Below are 21,690 nucleotides of genomic sequence, written 5' to 3' on the forward strand. Positions count from 1 at the left end.
GAAAAAAGATGAAATAATTTTCAGTGAAGTTTCTACCAAAATGCAGTACCTAAACGTACTTTATTGCACTCTAATACATTTCCCGAAGTTTCAGCTCGATATGTTACTTACAAAAAAAGTTCTTAGGTTCAAAAAAACATTCAGTGAACTGAAAAACTGTGGTCGGTAATATTGGTATTTAGCTGTGTCACATGCCCTTAATACGCGATTTTTCCTCAATTTAAAAATCCCCCGACGGGAGAAGAAAAAATGCATATCCTATATCTACGTAAAAAATTTTAAAAAATCGTTTTTTAAGCTAAAATGGTAGAGAATTATGTTAAAAAGAACTTCCTGAAGTCATTTTACGAAAAAAAACTTTTCTCCGAGTTGTGAGCATCAGACGCTAGGTATCCCAGTGGGGATACCCACCGATGTTTCCCGTTTTCAAACTTTAAACGCGTTTTTCTCAAAGCCACTTTTTTTAAACTACCGCCACAATTATTCAGTCAATTTTTAACCAGTTGATTTAAAATTTTGACACAAGCTTTATAACATTACTTTCCAGGGACCTATGTTGGATTTTGTTGAGAAATTGAAAGCTTTTTGTTTTACGACCGAATTTTCATGACTTTTTTGTACAAAAAAAAATTTCTTCGAACTTACAATTTTTTAAAACCTCTACGTAGTTCCTTTGCCTTTAGTTCAAACATTAAGAAAATACTTCATTTTTGTGCTTACAAACAATAGTGACGACCAAAAGTTGTTGGTAGTGGAGGCTTCTCTCAAAATTCCTCCGATACTTATAGCTCTGTATAGGCGCCATTTTGCTTTTAAATATTTTGTAAAAATTAATTTATGCACGTCAAAACATGTATAATAAAGTCATCTGATGAGATTTTGCATCAAATATAAAGTTTCTTTGACAGAAAATTCCAAAAACGACCTTCGAAGACACAGATCTACATAGATGTTACCGTTTGATAAGATTTAAGGAAAGCATTTATTTAACCTATTTTTTATTATTAAATCGTTTTATAACTTATAAATTCAGACAATATTCAAATTTATATTTATTTATATTTTAATAATTTATTTAAACGTGTTAAAAGTGCACTAAACTCTGCTAAGATTAAGAAGGATACATTGCGGATGAAATCTATTCCAATATGTGAATTAAAATAATGTTAACTCATGCGAGGCAGACTTGAATTGAAATTTCAAAAGTTATATTCCACATGAAGGAATTAAACAATTCATTATACATATTTTGTGACTTAATTAGAAGGAATTAAATAAAATCAAAATGTAAACACTTTTGGTAATACAAGACATCTCTGTAAATTGTGCGTGCATATCGGTACAATTAAAAGGAATTAAATATATTAAAAGCACGTTCTCTTTTGAAGAATAGGTAGCTATGTGGCGTTCAATATGGAAATAGAAATTAATTAGTTTTGGAGATAACCTACTCTTATGACACTCCAGACTGATGGAAAAATCGAGAATTGAAAAGAATAGAATAAACTTCACTTTTACGCTGAAATCTGAAAATATTAATTTTTATCTATTCAACGCTTATTACCGGGTGCACTTAATCGCCTGAACTTTTTATTTCATATTTTGCAAATTAAAAAAAAAACTTTGAGAAAAATATTAAGTAACTCTTGTTGCAGCCACCCCTATTCTAATATTATTTTTATATTGTTGAGTTCAGCAAATATAAATTTCTGTTTAAATAACACGATAGTACAATTAAGGGGTAAGCACTCTAGCGGCCGCAAAAAGGCTAACTTTGATGATTTATTTTTAAGGGTATGAAAAAGAGTAGTAGAATTTCTTTTTAGAGGGTTCGTTTAACATATATTATTAAAGTAGGAAGATTTTTTTTTAATTTTGGTACAAAATGGTGGCGACAGAGCCCATATTCAAACTAGTATTTTAAACTGACCTTTACAGGAGGACGGTTTTTCCGTAAAGTATAAGATCTTAAACGAAATACCAAATTTTGTTATAATCTGCATAATATGGGTCATAGAACTATGTAGGGGTTTTTGACTAAATCAAATTTGTTATAAATAGTGCACTTTTGAAGAAATGAATCGATTTTTTGTCAAAAAATAGCAGTACATTTCTTATATAAAAAAAAGTTTACATTAAATCAAAAGACGGTTGCGTACTTCCATAGATAATGTAAATTGTGAAGCTACTGTCAAAATCTTAAACCGATCCAGGCAACGGTGTTCAATTAATACGTCCTCTCAGTTTGAAAAAAGCTGTTTCGAGAAAAACGCGTTTACAGCTTTATGGGTATTTAAATCCTTGACATTTTTGTATATCTCTAATCTGCGATACCTGCACAATATATAGGCCCAACTGCATATTGTTCTTATGATCCTAAAGAATTGTTTAGGCAAACCAAAAGTTCGATTTTTCCAAAATCCTAGAGTGATGTTAGCCCTCTATTATTGGATAAAAAACTAATAAAAATTTCGGAATAAATATATAATTTTTTATTAAATTCATCTAATTTTACATAAATTTAACTGAAAAGCTGATTTGTGTTCAATTGAAATTTGATTACCAAAAAAACACGTGCAACTCCTTCATTTCCTTTTAAATCATTATTATAAGCAGTTTAGCGCGCAAACCATTTTTTATATAATATGAAAATGAACTTTATGTTTAATCTGCAACATCGAAAATAATGGGAATATACATTTCTCTGGTTTTAACTAAAGTTAGCAACGTCATTTGAAGACTAAATAAAAAAGAAATATTAATTTACAAATGGAGCAAACGAGTTATTTTTGCTTACTATAAAGTTCTAATTACATTATAGCAATAACAAAAAAATACACTTCAGAGAAAAGATAACAAAAATTCATCTTAGGAGTAATGATTCTCTTGCTTCCTTCCATGTAGACAAGAATCTAGTTTGTATATAAAAATGACTCAAACCTTTCTCTCCACTTTCTTTATACAATCAAGTTTACATACAAGTTGTATTTTTTCACTATCACAATTAAACACAGTGATGGACAATTATTTTCAAAAATGTACTTTAATAAATATTCATTAACATACTCATAAAATGTAGTATCAATTGGAATTATTTGTAATTCACGACTAAGAAATTAAATTTTTAGTTTAAGCACATTCTGTCCATTACTGTTAAAACCGAAGCAATTTCGTTAATTTAACCACATATAAAATTCAACACGCAAAAGCATCGCCTACAAGTTGAAATTGTTTTGTCTACAATTAACTGAATTCTTGAATTACAAACTGTCTGTCTCCAATCTTTTCTTTTTTTCTCTTTTAATTAAATGTATTCTTTGTAATACACAAGAGCGCCAATATAAGCCCGACTGCTTTAGTCCTTCGTTGAACTGTTGGCCAAGGCAGTTTCTCAGCACACAGGCAGTGTCAAGAATGCGTCGCGACCAGTTTCTACAGACTGGTTTCCAGAATGATTTAGTCGCAAGAACAGTGCGAGGCAACCCCCGAAACTGCTCTTATATTGGCGATGCTGTGTTGTATCTTTAAAAACACTGGTACACGAATCTCTCATAATTACCCAAATGAATGGCCCTGTCCTTAGCATTTGCTTTTCCAGCAGTTACCAGTAAAAATACACAAAACTTTAATGGACTGAAGTCCAATTTACTGTACAGAAATATTTTCAGCATTAGAAGCATCGTTGCTTTCAAAAGTTTCAAATTCTAGCGAATCGACATTCATTTATCGCTCTTTTCAACCGTTTAAACCTTACTTAATCCACACTCATACAATTTTCTGCGGTACGCCAAATTATCAAAGAACAGATCATTTGTAATTTAGGTTTTTTACAGGAACCACTGAAACGTTCGTAGCTCACAATTCCTAGTTACATTAGATTAGAATGCAATAAATTATTCTGCGGTCTGTAATATTTACAGAATTACAGATTAAGTGCGATTATCATTCTATATTTCTATAATGCTTCGTGTAAAGTATACTGTACACAATGTGGAAAATCTTTACCGCAGTTTCACTTTACAATTTTCTAAATATCTTTATCAAAGTACATTTTCCTTTGCCTTGTTTCTTTACAAAGAAGACTATTAATAAGATCTGAACTGATGGCAAAGTGACTGATGTTCTATAACATTCGAAATGTATAGGTACAGGTGCTGTAAAACATAGCCTTTAAACCTGAATACATACATAAATTGATTGCAGGAATTTGCTTCTAATGGTTTCACTAAAATTCACTATTCCGTCAATGAAACTTAGAAATATGTGATGATGTATGATATTCAAACCAATAGGTGTTCGAAAACGAGAAATAGTCTTTTTACAATAGTTATATTTGATGGACTCAACACATTAACGAAACATTCAATTCACAATTTGAAATAGTAACGAATGACTCTCCTACATTAATGGTCATAAATCTAAGATTTGTGACAAGTTGCAAATCTCAAACTTTACCGTCAACTTTAAATAAATCCTACCTAATCACTGATCGTTCAATAACTAAACAAGAATTCACCGTAAACATCTTTAATGAAGTTTACGGTCAATTTTACACTTTGCGTTAAAAAAATAAAATAATGAAAGAAATGTGTTTGTCAACTAATGCAACAAGTTTTTTGCTAGTTGCAATTTCAGTCCAGTGCCCTCTTAATAACACTATATTTCAAATAGGAATGGAAAGGATACTTCAATTGGGACTTCACGTTCAAAGAGATCTGATTATATATTTACCACACATGGCGTCAAGGTAACGTCAAGCATTCGCAGGCGAATTTGTTATTATCCTCTTTCTGGAAATATTGGGAGTCGAAAAGCCTTCAAATGTGAAAAAGGATGCATATATTACAACTACATGTTGGGGGGAGAGTGAAAGGATAGGTCGGTTGATGAGCGAGCTAGCTGGTTTCAAATTTCATTAGAGGAATCGTTTCTCGAGTTGCTGTCTGTCGAGGAAGTCGATGGTGACCTGCTACTACTGGATTCATTTGCAGCTCTGAAAAATTAAGACAAATATTTACTTAATGCTGTGTTGACATCAACTTCTATTTGAAATTATTTTTTTTAGGACGTAAAGATGTGATTGTTACCTCTTCAAAATAACAGTTTATAACTGTAAACGATGAAAATAATATAATTAAGTTTGTCACTCCAGTTTACTTACTCTATACCTTGTAAAGCCTGTAAAGCTTTCCAATACAATTTTTCTCGATATTGGTACTTTGATAAGGCCACTATCGGTCGATATAAGGTCGAACGATTTGAAATAAAAATAAATAAATTAGTAAGTGAGTTAAAAGGTAAAAAACACCTATTTCTCTTTTGTTTTTCGAATGAGTTCAACTCCAAGGTGGCCACTTAAAACTCATAAATAAATGTTCAATTATTCACCAGCTTTCAAACTTTTTCCCGTATACTTAATTTGTCTAATTCTAACCTTCAAAACTAAGCGAATTGTAATTTAAAGTTTTCATAAAAGAATCTCCAAATTAACGAATCTGTTACGGACACATACATTTAGGCATTTAAAATTGAGAATTAAATATTGAAAATTAAAGAATTTCAAACATGGAATACTGCAAAAATTCGGAGCGTTTTAATTTAGACAATCTCAAAGTACTGGAAAACTTAAAAAAATGTGTACAATTCTAAAAAGCAAAATCCGTCAAAATGTAACGATCCTTATTTTGATGTCAAAATAATTAAAATAAACAGCCAAATTGAACAAGTTTACATTTAGGACAATCGAAATTCGACAGACTGAAAAAGAAAATCAAAAGCGAAAACCGTCTTGATTCGTTTCTGAATAAGTATGTACGTTCCATAACCAAAAAATTATTTCAATTTGAACGCTGCCTGTTTAAAAGTGTCCCTTCAAATTTCAAATAAAATTGTATAATTTGAAACATTCAGTTGAATAGTTTGCAATTTCAGACTAGTTTAAAAATTAAAATTGTCCAACTTCAAAGTATAAAAGTTCAATTATTAAATTTTTAGCATTTTCAATTTACAATCATGCAACAATGAAGGATTTCAATTGGAAATTGTGAGCTATCGCGATCCTAATTATAAATTGTCCAATTTTAAGAATTTTAATAAGAAATTGTTTGATTATAATCATTCTGAAATAATAATATTTAGAATATAAAAATTATTTTACACCAAACTCTCGCTTTCAGTCCAGTGTCGGGGGTTGCCTTCAAATAGCCTCGGAATGAATTGGAGAGGATCGAAACGTCAATAGTCAGGGCCACCTGAACCGTTTTCAATTGAAATGCATGCTATTGTGCAATATACTTGACTCAGTACTCGCGCACTGCGGCGTTTCCAAGACGATTTTTGCAACGGCTCTCAACCTGCTCCCCTAAAAAACTGCGTAGACCAGCAATTCTAGGAAGGTCAGGAATGGGGGGGGGGGGGCTGAAGGCGACAGTTTTTGTGTAAATGAACCTCAGGAACTCGGAAACGCAATTTTTAAAAATGGCCGTATGAGTGTGTAACTTTTTTCTGTTTATCCTATCTCGAAAACTAAGAGCTATTGTCATGAAATTTGAACGAACTGTAGGTATTATTGATGCCCAGGCCTTATACGATTTTGAGCTAGATCGACCAGCAAATTGGTTGTTTTTTTTAAAGTAGAAAAAAATGGTTTCAGTAATTTATATGAGAAAAACTGTTTTGATATTAGACATACAACAATACTATATCTGATGTACTTATTCGCGTCTTCAAGACGCATCGATCGACCTAATTTGCAAACTTTTATGACTTACTAATATTAATTTATGAAGTTTCAAAAAATTGTTTTTTCCATTCATCTTCGAAAAGCGTAGAATGAGTAATCTCTATGATGTATTTGTTCGTGTCTTCGAGATGTATAAATTGACCTATTCAAGAACCTATCATGACCTTGAATGACGTACCAATAGATTTTTTAATTTGCTAACAAAATTAATTACCTTTTTTATATGAGGGAATTTTTTTTTTATTCGGAACGTAAAAGTACTAAATCTGATGTAATTGTACGCCTTTTCGAGTCACTTCGAATGATCCATTAAAGATCCTCTGATGAACTATCATGAACAATCAAAAGCAATGTATAAATTTAAAATAAACAGGTTTACTTTATTTATATAGGGAAAACTGATTTAATATTTGAAATATGACACTACTGTTACTTATAAAATTGTTCGTTGCAATAACACACATTGATTGACGTTTTAATGGTCTCTCTGACTTTCTGGAAATAAGATTTTCGGTGTAAGATTTAAATATCAACTTTATGAAATAAGTTTCATTTTTTTTTAAGTAAAAATAAAGTTCCCTCTGTGGGGAAATATGTATTTGATGCATGTGAGGAGGCAAAGTGCTCATCAAGTGGGCACAAATAAGTCCATCGATAGTACTTCACAACGGTTTTAAAATATCAAGTTGAATTAATAATGATTAAGTTTTTCTATTAAATATAAGAATTAAAAAAAATACCAGTCAGAAAATAAATTGAATGTTATTCCTCGGGGTTGTTTCCGGTTCACTGGCCACCTTGAAGTTTTTTAAGAAGGATCAAGCGTGGCAAGGTAGTCAAGCTTTGGAAACTGAATTTAAAATAAATATATTATAAATGAATATGAAATACGTTTTCTGTGCAAATTTGAGATCCTCTAACCAGACCCCCCAAACTGCAATGCATTTAACCCTGAAAAACTTTCGTCTAGAAACCCATACAAAACCCTCTGTCACTAATTTATCACACACAAGCTCATTAAAACTGTCAAAAAATGTGTAAGCCACGAAATGAAATATTTATTTGTCGGGGGCATGGAAAATAAAAAACTTATTTGGTTAAAGCCGCAAAATCAATTTCGTGAAAAAAAATTAATTTGATCGAAACATCACGGAAAACTGGGGGGAGAAATATCAATATTGGTCCTGACGTTATCGTATCACCTATAATCAACTTTACAAAAATTGCAAAAGAATGTTTACTACTGCCCATTTCTCCAGTAATCTGAAAACCCTTTGAAACTTGTGAATAAGAAATTATTTAAACCAGGAATATTCTTTTTGTCCTTTTGATTTGCAGGTGACATAGAGTTGACATGTTTAGTCACCAATAAGCCTGCAGGGTACCTTTTTGACTACCAGGCATGCGAACTATTAGGTATCTCAAAGTTATTAGAGAAATTTTAACGAAAAAGAGCAATGAATATCAATTCATTAATCAAAAATATTATTATAAAATCTAAAATTAATTATTTACTAGAAGATTTCTTGTGAATATTGAATTCAAATTTCTTCCTATGAGTTCCAAAATAAAACAGCATTTTCCACTTTTTTTCTCGTTCGTTTCCGGGTTTACAAATGTCCTGGTTCACGAAATTCCCGGTGTTTTGAGGATACTGGAGAAATCGACCGCGGTCAATATTCTGCAATTTTTGTCAAATTCATCGCGTGGTCATACGATTAAATCAGTATCGATCCCCCCTCTCGCCATAGATTATTCCATGATATTACGCTAAATTAATATGTAGAGGAGAGTACCCAAATATGAGATACCAACTCTGGCGTGATTGTCGGAATTCTATGTACTGAATTTAAAAGTAATATAGGTTATTTTAAAGGAAATTTAGTTTGTCATAAGAAGCTCAAATCAAACTTTTAATAAAAATTTTTTATGCTGAAAATACAAAAAAATGTAAAAAAGTGCTTTTTCCACACTCGTCAAACTATTCTCATAATATGAGATACCCCAGGAAATAGCTAATCAAATACATAATAAAGTATTATTTTTAATGAAAAACTTCATTCTATGTTTCTAAAGTATAAATTTACTGTTATTTAGATATATTTAGTTTTTGGCAGTAGTCACAAACATTTTTGTAACCAATTTCCCCCGCGCAGCCACAGTGTTATAAAAACCACAGGTATCTCATATTATGAGAACCACACCGTGCAACTATGCACTTACTATGCCTGACCTGCACAATGAAAAACTTCAACACTATCGATATTTTCCTACTTACTTATTCAATCCCCATCACTCCAGACAAGCTTTACTGCTAAATACATATTTAATGGATAATAAATAGGGTTTAAAGAATTCTCTTCCAAGAACTCGACCACCATCGATTTCACAAAAAATTCGCCTATAATCTTTAGAAGCCAAATGAAAAATGTACTATACCACGAAATTACCCTTTTTTAAAGGGCTACAAGTTAGTGATAGAACCAACAGAGTGGGTCTCTTAGTTAATCTGATACCCCGTTTTCTCATATTACGAGAATATCTCATATTCGAGTACTCTCCTCTACTTATTTTCCATATAATTGATTTTGCGACTTTTACTAAATGAACTTCCTATTCTATATGCCATAAAGACATAAATATTAATCATTTTCTATGGCTTATAACCTTTTTGATTTCAAAAAGTTATGCGCTTGTGTGTGACACATCAGTCACATCAGAAACACATGATTTCTAGCTGTTTATTATATTGTAGATGCCGAATTAAACTATCTACACGGAGCTTTATCATGATACATTGGATTACAGTTTGGGAGGCCTGCCTCCAACAGCATTAATTTCAAAGAAATTAAATTAAAAAATTATAATTTTAGAGTTTAGTATGTGCCTTGTAGAGAATACTTCGCGTCATTTTATGTTTGCATTCTTTATTACACCTAAATCAATTAGGTAGAGTTTAATATTGAGCTAATCGCACAAATAAAAAAAGATAATAAAATGAAAAGACTTTGAGAATAAGCTAGGAAGAAGCCAGTTTGTCCGATTCCTTTGATGATATTTGATGTGAAAAAATTGCACGCAGCATGACCCTCGCGATCCGCAAACTATCCTCGATAAAAAATACATAAACACTAGCAAAGAAAATGCGACGTTTCCAAATAATGAAACTCGACTGCAATCATTTGTCAAATGAAAATACCTTTTTGCAATTAAAAAAAAAAAAGTAATGCCACCCGAAAAAAAACTTGGCTTGGTAAATCATCATATAATTTTCAAGTTCTGATTAAAAAAATATAGAACTCTTCTCTGCAAAGAAATTAGACATACTATTGATTAGATGTGCCACGCTCAACCCTAGTCAAATTTTATTAGTATTTGTTTATTGAAAGGAGCTGAGTCAAATATAAAGTACAATTTTAATTTTGGTATAATAAAATTGAAAGTACCTGAACAGAGCAGCTAAACTTGGTCCAACCGTATCTTGATTTGCCTCAGCCGTATTCTGTTCTCCCAAACTTTGTCTGCAGATTGGACACGTTCCATGCTGCAAAATAAATAAATCAGTACTTGCTCAGATAAAAGTTTGGACATTTTTAATGGTGCTGATATTATATGTATGACTTATTAATCGATTTTTATTGCATTGTAGCTTACCAGTTCCAGCCATGGAATAATACACGGTGCATGATAAAAATGCTGACATGGAAGCTGCTTTACGGGTTCAGAGAGCTGAAAGTCTTCCCAACAGACTGAACATTGTAATTTGCTATCTGAAATCCGAGTAACCAATTTAATATTATTTTTACAACTTAGATTCAACTCTCATGAAAAATGAAACTTTGGGCTGTTGCGCAAACTCACCAACTTGAATTTGAGATACGGCCGTTGTAGGAATTTCTTCAATCTGTTTTTTAGGTAGGGGTGGTGGCCCTGTACAGTCCATTTGATTCAGCAATTGTGTAACAATCGCGTCTAAACCATCTCGACCCCACACGTAATCTCCGGGATTCCCCATCAGCAGTCTAACATTGAATCTATATTATTTTTAATTAGTGTTTCAAACTGAATAATAAGTGTCGTAAAGTAAATCTCTTTTACTGCAAACAAGATTCATAACCAAATGTAAAGTGCTCAAAAAATATAAATAATACTAAATTAAAATTTAATGGATCTGAAGCCTCACTCAAGATTTCAGATCCCAATTGTGACAAAAAAGACATTAAACCAGATATTGTATGTCTTCTGTGGGAAAAGGTGTAACCAATAAAAGCAGAATGTGTAGTGAAAGAGCTTTTACAGTGAAAAATACATACATTGGTGGTATTCCCACTCCTTGCTGTGCTGGTAAACCAAATCCAACTCCGGAAAGATTGAAGATGAAATCGTGCAATAAATTGTCAATCGTCAATGGCATATCCTGCTGTCGGCTACGATTGTTGCTGAAAATATAATTAAAAATTACTAATGTTTCAGGGAAATGAAAAAAATACCTACAATCTACATGCGTGCACCAATGATTCATGAAATAATGATTACCGATTTACGTTATTACGATGATACCTGGTACCGTGAAGTCCAGGATTAAAGGTGCGAGATTCCATCGAGGATCGTGGCTGGTATGGTCTTCTCCTACATCCTCTTCCTCCTGCTCCAGCTGACGACTGGGAGCCAGATACCATGTGTCCCGATGTGTGAACTGTATCCTGGTCTTGATCATAGTGATACTGATCTGGAAACTGTTGAATAGGCGTTTTCAAATTTTTAGTAAGGAATACCCATAAATTGATATTCATGAAGTTTCTAAATTTATTTTTGCAAACTTACATTGAATCCTGTAATATCAACATCAATGTCAGCATCTTCACTACCTATATCCATCCCCGAACTACTGTCATTCCCCCCATTTTCTAATTCTTCTATGAAGCCGCCTGAGCAGAGTGGACACGTATAATTCTAACGAACAGAGTAATAATAGTAATTTAGAAACATCATTTCGTACACATAGCCAACTGTCTGGACTCTTTAACGATGTGGATTAAAATGTTGAAATGAAGATCTCAAAACTTTAAAAGTGTATCAATCTGAAATATCAATCTAAAAATTATGCCGAGCACAATACCCACACAAAAACGACTCACATCTATATTATCATAAACCTCATCATTTGATAAAATGTTACTGACGTTCTATTACGCAATATTCAGAAATTAAAGTTTAAGAAAAATAATTGGGTTTAACTCGTACAATTTTCAAGTACATTAGGAAAATTGAATTTTCTTTTTAAAAATAATACTTTAAAACCATATGAAGCCACAGTCAACAAAGAAACTACTGATCTATTTAAATTATAATGTAAATAATCAAGAAAAACAATTTTTTCTAATAGTGCTCACATCAGTCTTTCATTTCCCAGGACAAGAGTCAAGATAATTCAAAACATGCTACGATTTCACTCTAAAAGCATCTTTTTTAATTAGAAAAAGCAACAGATGCAAGAAAATGATCACAATAATCACTTTAAAAAAAAAACCTTGAGATTAATAAATAAAATAAAACGAATCGTGCATTTACAAGTAATAAAAAAACTTGTGCAGATAAGGAAAGATATATGAGACGATTATTGTAGAAACACTATTCAGCATCAAAAATAGAATAGAGTACGAAAAGTCAAAGTGCTTACAGCAAGACATGGTGGTATAAATGTTTGCATTCTAGGTTCATCATTCAAAAGATAGGTTTTGAATCCCCTAGTTTTGCATTTTAAAAATTTGAACCGACAGTTCTAAACTGTAATTTTGTAGAATAAGGACAGGGAAATATATTTGTGATATCGTCCTTTATGTATACCGCATCTGTTCGAGAAAAATATCAAAAAATCATTAAAACTAAAATGGGTGTTGTGACACTTGTCATTTTGGAGAGAAATTTATCTAAATACGAGAACCTTGACGAATAACTCTAAATGTTGTGACAATTAGTGGAGAAACCTAAATAGGGAAAAAGGTTGCTGTATGACACTTTTCCTCAAAACGTTCGCATAAGCTGGAAAATTGTATCAAGAGGGGGAAAATGGTTGGCTGAATCATACGTAGGTCTCAAATATCAGGTTTGCGCAAAGGCCGAAAAAACACTTGAGCAAAGCAGAAATTTAGAATTACTCACGGGTAGCAAGTGTTCCACTTCAGAATTGCATTCATGACAAAAAAAACGTTGAAGAAGTAGAGGATTTTCGACAACGGCTTCAGCCATGTTTTACGTCTCCTCTCTTTTCACACTTTCTCACGCGCACTCACGCACTTCCGCAAATCGTCACGATCTGTCACGGACATAAACTACCAAATCTGATAAGAGGCACGACTCTTGTAGTTTTGTCGAGCCACGGCGCGACTGCACGACTAGAACCATACTAGAACCAGAGATAGAACAACTTAAATTTTGTCCTGGTAGAGAAGAGACCAGCACTACCGCTACTACAAATGGAAATGGCGGTAAGAATTCAAATTCATGTTATGTTACTCTATTAAATAAGTCGAAGAATAAGATTTGAAATTTGCATATATGTATTTGTTTGATTGATGAATTGTGATACTCAGATTGTTTCAGCTGTTACATTTATTTATTTCAATTTCAACTGTTATAAAGTCAAACTTTTCTAAAAGGCCTGAAGATTGTAGGATGCTGAAAATCTGGGAAGATCTCCCATCTTTGAACAATGTGATTATATGTGTAATCCAAAGAAATCGTTACAAAGAAAAAGGAACATTAATGAAAACTCTCCTGATTCATAGGCGAAATTCACATTGTCATTCAATCGAAAATTCAACATTTTCTTACAAATTTCCTGTTGTTCGCAAGATATTGGCAATCATATACCAATGAGATGTCTTACATATACTTTAGCAGGGTCAAATCAACATTTAAATTTACATTTTATTATTTAATACATATTTTATTTATAGTGATCAGCATAAAATGTAGTATTTAATTTGTTACTTGATATGCTGGCTAAATTTTAGACTTAATTCTGAATTCCAGAAAAAAATAAGCGACATAGATTTGACTAGCTTTTCCAGTAGCGGGACAACATACTGAGGAAAATATTCCTAAACATTTTTGGGAAAAATCCAAAAAGCATTGAATTAATTATTAGTTTAATTAATTTTAATTTTACATTCCTGCAGGGCAAAAGAACTTTTTCAAGCTTTTGCGCATTTTAATGAATTATCTTCTAAGAGATAATTCCTATTTAATCCACTCCTGTTTTCGGAAAGTATTATTAACACCTTTATAAATAAGAGAATTTCTTCGGGTACTTGAATACTTTACAATGACAGTAATAAAGTAAATAATTTATTTTTTTATTTTTTTACTTAATGAAATTATCTTTGTAACTTGTATCTTAAAATATTTTTGAGTAAGCGTAGGTTTTTTTCAGCATTGAAATGCACTGTTATAAAATTAATAACGTCATGGCATGGCCGTCTACACTGTTTCCAATCGGAATGCATAATATTGTGCAATATACTCGACTGCGGCCCTCCCGAGGCGAGAGTCGCAATCGTCTCCTGCTCTGTCCCCTGAGAAACTCCGTGGACTAGCAGTTCTAGGAAGGCCGAGAACGGGGGGAGCGAATTCGAGAGTTTGGCCGTGTACAGCGAATTTTTAAAATTCTGATTTTTAATGATTCCAATTTTAAATGTTCGAGTAATTGAAAATAATTATTTGCTTAAACTATTATTATAGAAACTTTATTGTTTGTAAATATTGTTATCAATACAAATAATGTATTAGTTACAAGAATTGTTAACGCCGCATGATTTTAAATGTTCAAATGATTGAGAGTAATTATTGGTTTAAATAATATTAATTAAAAACTAAACCAGTTTACATAAATATTCTATTCATAGTAACTTGGAATTTCAAATACGAAATTCAAATTAACTGTTTTAACGATTGTGACAGATATTTCGAGGCTTTGTAGATATAGCCTATAGTAGACCACGACTAGATGAGCCGAGGCAACACACGCTCACCATAAAATAAGTAATTTATGGAATATCTGAGTCGCTTACGGAAAATTCGTTTCTGGTTTTTGGCAATAATATTTTTGATATAAACATTTATATCATACAGTTTTCAAAAGTTCACATCCTAAATCTATGAGAAACAACTATTGTAATTTTTAGTGATAAAAAACAATATTAAGAGCCTGAAACAAGCTCATGAAAATCACAGTTTTTATCAAAAACAGCCATGTTTGAGACTTAAATAATAATAATAATAATTTTTTGTATCTATATATATATATATATATATATTTTTTTTTTTTTAAAGCACTTTCTTTATTGCTGAATAAGACGTTTCCAAAAGTTTATTGGATTCTTTAAATAATGTATATGTTAGATTTGAGGATGAAGAAAAATTGACATAAGAAATGAAAAAAGTTGGCACCACCTCTAAATATTATTTTTAAATTATTTTTAAAAATGGACATTAGTTTTTCAGTACGAGGAACAGGTTTCCAGTTGCAAATAATACAACATCTAAAGTTTGGCATACACAATAATAAATTTAATCATTAGTTAGCCCACGATCTGTGTTAATGAATTAAAATTTATTATTTTAGGTATATTTGTGTTTTTAATTAACAATTATCTACTTTAGGCTCATTATTCTCTGTAGGGTGGTCTCCATTATTCGTATTATATTAAATATGACATTTTGTTGCAAAATAACAGTGTCTTCCATTTTAATTTTAAGAATAGAGGCTATACGATATTTTCTTAAACAGTGGAAATAAATTGTACCAAATAATTACATTTTTCAGGATATTCAATTTCACTTTATTTGTATAGTAATATTCTTTTTACCTACACAAGTAAGTTCAATAGAGATTCTTTTGCTAATTCTAAGTGTCCAGACAATATGTATGTTTTTTAAAGTAAAATGTCCACGTATCTGAAGAAAACAGAGGAAGACGATTTATTTACATTGAAAACTATATTTATAGAAATATAACCAAACTAATATAAATAAGTCAATATCGGGAATAATTACATCATGATAATAATTTTAAATGCGTAAATTAATTAATTTTTTTTCTTCTTTAGCTGATCCCGGTTTTAAAAATCGATTTCCTCTTTCTTCCACACAGATACAAATATATTTGTAACAATAATAATTATTACATGAACAGAAGTACATTGCAAAACGCGAAATACCAAGGTTCTATTAAATCAACAGTATTTAAAAAATAATAAATTTGGCACAAATATTTAGAAAAACAATACTGAACACATTTTTTTAATTTGTAGCATTTCGGCAGAACAGACTGTTGTTGTAATAGTCATAGTTTGAGAAATATGATAACTATCTCAACAAACTCCCAAATTTTTATCTTAATACTTAAAAGTACACAGTTATGTAATTCTTCATGTGTTTAAAATTAAATGCAGCCAAGTTTCTTTTTCAGTAAATATGAAAAATTCAATTATAAATGCACATGCCATTTCACAAGTTTTCTACCGAGTTATTTTCCGTTGAAGAATCTTTCACAGAAATTCTAAGAGTAGTTTTTGACAGCAACTAGAATTCAAGAATAACGTGTGTAGTACGTGAAAGAAAAAAATATTACAATCATCGTTCATTTACATCATACATATTTATAGAATTTAAAAAAAAGGGATTTACATTTTTAATTATTTTTTTAATTTCTGTGTACAAAAAATGGTCGCTTAGGTAAAAAATTACTTTGTCACGAATATTCTAATAAATAGATAGTCAAAGCATATCGTAATCGAAGAATATAAAAAATAAGAATTGATGTTATACGCAAGATTTGTACGCTTTCTGTAAATTCTAAATTTATTTTTGTAAATAAGCTTTTGAAATCAGAGTTCGACAAATCAAAATTACATTTTACGGTGTCAAAACATTAAATTATATTTTTTAAATTTACTATAATATAAAATATATTTACTTGATCATTAGTTACTGACCAGCTCAGTTAAAAATTCTACGGAAGAGAATACCTCTAGATTTAACCTGGTAATGAATGTCGTTTAAGATTTACAACACTTTCATAAGATATCGTTTTAAGCATTAAAATTTTGAATTAAAAATTTAATTCTGCACGCTGTTTTGTCCACTTTCCGTAAAAATAACGAGCTAAGCTCATAATATCGATAATTCGTTTTACACCTCATTACTTACACAACATTCAAATAAATTGCAAACAAAACACTGGTACCGGATCATCACATAGTTTTTGAAAGAACAGTCATACATGTTTTACACGTACACACAACATTTGCGAAAATTGTGATATAAATTGAAATATCATGTATCACGATCGAAGAATAAATTAATAATTAAAAAGTATCTTAATATTAATTTGTGTCGTACCAGCTGTGCTAAAATTGTCATTTCAAAGTATAACCAAAGGAAATTGGGGTGTCGATTTTAATTTTACCACTTTCACAAAGTGAATTTTTTAACTTTCCAAGCCAACTAGAAGATTCTCTTTGATATTCTAACCAGTCTTTAAGTTCAAAGCTGTGGATTAATTAAATAATTTTTCTAACTGTAATTTACGAAAGGATCAAGAAATACAACCCTGGAAATATAAGCATTCATAGATTATTACTTGACTTTACCCTACTGAAAATTCCTAAAGGATCCTATATAGGATCCTATATGGGAATCTGCATAGGATCCTATATGTTTCACCTATAGGAAACGACATACTAATGAATTCGCCCTTGGAGCTGTTAAGGTGTTACTTAATTGCATATAATTTTTTTAAATTTATTATCTATACTTTTAAAAAAATTCTAATTTTTTGAACCAAGTGTTTTACTGAGCTCCGTAGGTATCTTGTATTTAAAGAACTTTTTATCTAATAAAAAGGGTCTCATAAAAAATGACGCTTAGGCTGTTATGCCTTTAAAACCTAGATTTGAACGATTTAAATTTAAAACAATGATAACATCAAATTAAAATTAGAAAATCCAGATTGAAAAAGCCCCTGTTCAATTTTCTCTTTTACCTGCCCGTTATAAATTTTTCTTTGGGGTTTTTTCTTTCTTTCAAGTTTACACTGAAGATATTAAAAATGTTGATGCAAAGAAATATTTATTTATAAATTTTTCTTAACACTTGTAGTGACAAAAGTCATGGGGAGTTTTATAAACTACTACTTCATTTTGTCGCAAATTTCCTAACACATTAAGGTTTTCCTTGACTTTCCCTGACAATTTTAAAATTTCCCGGCTTCCCAGAATTCCCTAACATGCCGGAACCCTGATTGATATTATACGTAACTTCGTTTCCAAGCCGATCAACACCCTACAGACAATTGTATTGATACTTATATTTTCAAACTTCCTTGAAGGAAAAAATGTACATATTAATAATAGACGTTCAACGTGTATAATATAAATATAAGTATAAATATAAGTATAAAAATCAAAATAAAATGTCTTATAAATAGTCATAATAATAGTTCGTGATAGAGTTAACGAATGAGGTCGATAACGATAGTTTAGAATATATAATGCAATAGGAAAAAACTTTGTACAATGATATTACTGCGTAGAGCTAACATATAATTATTTAATAATATTCTTTTTTTTAATTGTCGAGCCTTCATCATTTTAAACCACTTAAGATTATGTATCCAGATGATATCAGAAAAGAGCATTTTACCTGTTATTAGAACAAATTTGACTAATTTTTACATGAAAATGCTACTTTATTGCATTAAGGGCATGTGATCTTAGAAAATTGTCGATTTTACCAGTTTTAGGTTCCCCCGGTTTTTTTCTAGAATAATAAAGATTTTCTCAAAAATTTGAGAAATGATAGCGAATATGGTAATGGACGTCCCCACACACTTTTTTGTAGGTTAATTCAAAATTTAATTTAGCAAAATGTGATTAATTTGCATATCGCTTAGGAAATAGTATCGATTTTTTCAGTTTTAGATTCCCCGGCTTTATTCCTAGGATAAGAAATATTTTGCCTTCAAAATCTGGGAAATGATAGCAAACATGCTAACGGACGTCCGCGCACAATTTTTTTGTGTTTTTTTATCAAAAATTGTTTGATATTACTAACAACGAGAGTGTCTATTTCGAGGTTATGTGTGTTACAATTCACCCGAGCGTTACTTCCAAACTAAACAATATTTTTGGAAGAAAACTTTGGACTTACAAATAAACATAGTAACTAATCTCCCGGAACTAACCATGTTTGCAGGCAATCAAAAAAGTGTATTTCATAAATAATTTCCAGATTATCGGAAAGGCAGAGATGAAAAACGACGTAACCTCAAAATAATGCATACGCATAAAATATTTATTTAGCACAATCAATTTTTTTTGTTATTATCCCTCAAAAAAAATCCGGGGACGTCCGTTATGATATTTTATAGCATCTCCGAATTCAGTTTTAAAAAATTTTCATTTTTGTGGAAATAGCCGGGGAAACTGTAAGTATTACATGCCCTTGAACAGATAAAATTACAGCCCGTTATCAAAGTGATATCACCTTACTTTGACTACAGCCTAGAGTGTGTACGACGTAATGTTTGAAACCATTTGTAGCGTATTTTGTTTTAAATTAATTAAAAATAAATCTTGTAAATTTATCTCTTAAATCTGAAGCAGTGGTTTTAATGTAAATAATAATAATACTGATAAATACCTGCAAAGAGCAATAAATATTGTTTACATTACTTGTTCCCGTTTCACTGGATTGTGTGGAGATATTCATCAAATTTGCTTGTTTGATTGAAAAAAATATATCCTATATAAGTCTAATTATGTAGGTATCTCAAATAAATTAATACAGTTTTACTTAAAGCCAGGATTTAACTTTCATAATAACTTCAAATATGAATTAAACATAAGTTATTTGTTAATTTTTTTAAAACAAACTTTATGAAATCTCCAGTACAGAATAATGATATATCCATTTATTTTGACAGACCACTATGTAGTTATTAGTATCAAACTAACAGCTTATTTTGTTATTAAGGTGCACGAGAGAAGAAGATTTCTAGATTTGAAAGAGATGATGGATATGCTATTTTTATAGCATTATTGTAACATTTGTATGGTGACAAACAAGTACCAAGTTAGGTAAGAGAGTTTGTTTTAATTTTTACAGAAATCTTTCTACTGAGCATTGCAACGCTAACTCTCATCGAAATTCAAAAATGCAACATTGATCCAATGAAACTTTGAATTCGAAACCGTTATACCAATTTTTATTAATTATTGATCAAATCATTATTTTCGGAAATAGTTTTCTAAAGCTTTAAAAAATAAAAATATTATTAATATCTCTTGACTTAAAATGTAAGCTAATTCAATTTAAAATTGACAGAATTTGGAAAAATGCCAAAGCCTATATAGACCATTACCGTTTTTAAAACGATTTTTTAAGCATTTTGCTTTTCAACGAAAGGGAAGTTTATAATAGTTGACTTCAACTCTTAACATGATGAAGAACATATCCATTTATTTTTCGTGCTTGAAAAGTTGTACTTTCTCGATACCCTAACACTTACTATTAATTCTAATCCCTAACAACTACTTTTACGTTTCAAAATGATAAAATCTGATACAACGTACAGAAGCACCAATATGTGTTTCGCAACAATGCACGTTCGGTTTTAATTTCTGTAATTGTTTCGTCCTTTATATTATTCGGTAACTTCTGAACTTTTCTAGTTTCCAATCACTGGTACAACAATTAAAATAAATCGTTTTTAGAATAAGTTAGTTTTTAACCATAGATCAATATCAATGACTAGGTATTTCACAAACATCTCTCTAAAAGAAATTATTTATGAGAGAATTTATATATTTAAGATATTAATCATAGCGTATCGAAAATTTCTTCAAAAAAAGATTTTCGCTTAATTGATCATATAAAAGAATAATAAACAAGAAAAAATAAAATACCAATCATGATTGATAAAATTAAATAGATTTCATCTTATCTCGAGATAGTCTTTGTAGAAGAATATGCTTTATGTATCTTTGAATATCCTCTGCATAAAGGATAAACCAGAAATGCTCTCTTGAAAGAATTCAATAATTGTTAGGAGTCTAGTTTTTGTTTGCTTTATGCAAAAGATATTCATTATTCAGATTAATCCTCTGAGTTTAGAATAAACAATCCGGTTTCGAAAATACACATTATTCTATCTATTTAAAGACCCAGAAGATGTTTGTGGAGTCCCTACTTTCGATACTGCTTTCTCGAAATCTTTCAACGATACAATAGTACCCTAACTCGTAATACTGCTAGAAAACTGGAAAGTTTAATCTGCCTTTTGCGTTTAAAAATGAATATTTAAGAACGATGTTGGGTACTATCCTTGGTAACTTTTAGTTTCTTTTGGCACTCACATTTCATACAGGTAGCTGCTTAGAATTTTCAAATCTTTCTTTCTGGACATAGTACCTTCATTTATTCTCCATCGGAGGATTCGGTGGAACTTTCTGGCATCGAACTGAACCAATTCCCTCGGTTTCCAGTACTCCTAAAATGCAACAATTTCATTTATTATAAACGGTATGGAAAATCAAGACACGAAAAAATTCCGGTCAGTCCCAAGTTCTTAATCAACCTGCTCTATATGTCAGTACCTCCTATAAATTACCTTCTATATGTCAGAGAAGGACTAGTTCCTGTCCTGCATGAAGCTCAGGCCAGTGACGTATGAATATATCGCGTCTTATATTCGCGTTTTCACAACATAAATGTCGGTTTTCCGCAATCGTAAGGTAGAATACGAGGGTAGTTCAATAAGTCCTTAGAATGAAGTATAAAATCAATTTTTTTTGGGTAAATTTTTTTTTATTTTTCAACATAATCTCCTTGGAGCTCTGTACACTTGGTCAATCGCTTTTCAAGTTTTTTTAATCCTTCAGAAA

At 30.8% G+C, this 21,690-nt stretch overlaps 1 protein-coding gene across 4 annotated transcripts in view; it reads right to left on the reverse strand.

Moving 5' to 3' along the window:
• Window positions 1-2,941: 2,941 nt before the first annotated feature.
• The window catches only part of LOC117178951 (E3 ubiquitin-protein ligase RNF126), a 31,659-nt gene continuing 12,910 nt past the window's right edge, over window positions 2,942-21,690 (reverse strand). The window contains exons 1-8 of one of the 4 annotated variants that reach the window (XM_033370532.1): window positions 12,905-13,078; window positions 11,567-11,695; window positions 11,279-11,478; window positions 11,056-11,181; window positions 10,604-10,764; window positions 10,397-10,512; window positions 10,189-10,286; window positions 2,942-4,993 (exon numbers count right to left, since the gene is read on the reverse strand). In XM_033370532.1, the coding sequence (XP_033226423.1) occupies window positions 4,906-4,993; window positions 10,189-10,286; window positions 10,397-10,512; window positions 10,604-10,764; window positions 11,056-11,181; window positions 11,279-11,478; window positions 11,567-11,695; window positions 12,905-12,991 (1,005 nt within the window). In that variant the 5' untranslated portion in view covers window positions 12,992-13,078 and the 3' untranslated portion in view covers window positions 2,942-4,905. Of the gene's footprint in view, window positions 4,994-10,188; window positions 10,287-10,396; window positions 10,513-10,603; window positions 10,777-11,055; window positions 11,182-11,278; window positions 11,479-11,566; window positions 11,696-12,904; window positions 13,079-21,217; window positions 21,297-21,690 lie in introns of those variants that run through there. The other 3 variants (XM_033370531.1, XM_033370533.1, XM_033370530.1) reach the window with 3 other exon arrangements.

This window comes from Belonocnema kinseyi, chromosome 8, assembly GCF_010883055.1.
Source record: "Belonocnema kinseyi isolate 2016_QV_RU_SX_M_011 chromosome 8, B_treatae_v1, whole genome shotgun sequence".
NCBI lineage: Eukaryota > Metazoa > Arthropoda > Insecta > Hymenoptera > Cynipidae > Belonocnema > Belonocnema kinseyi.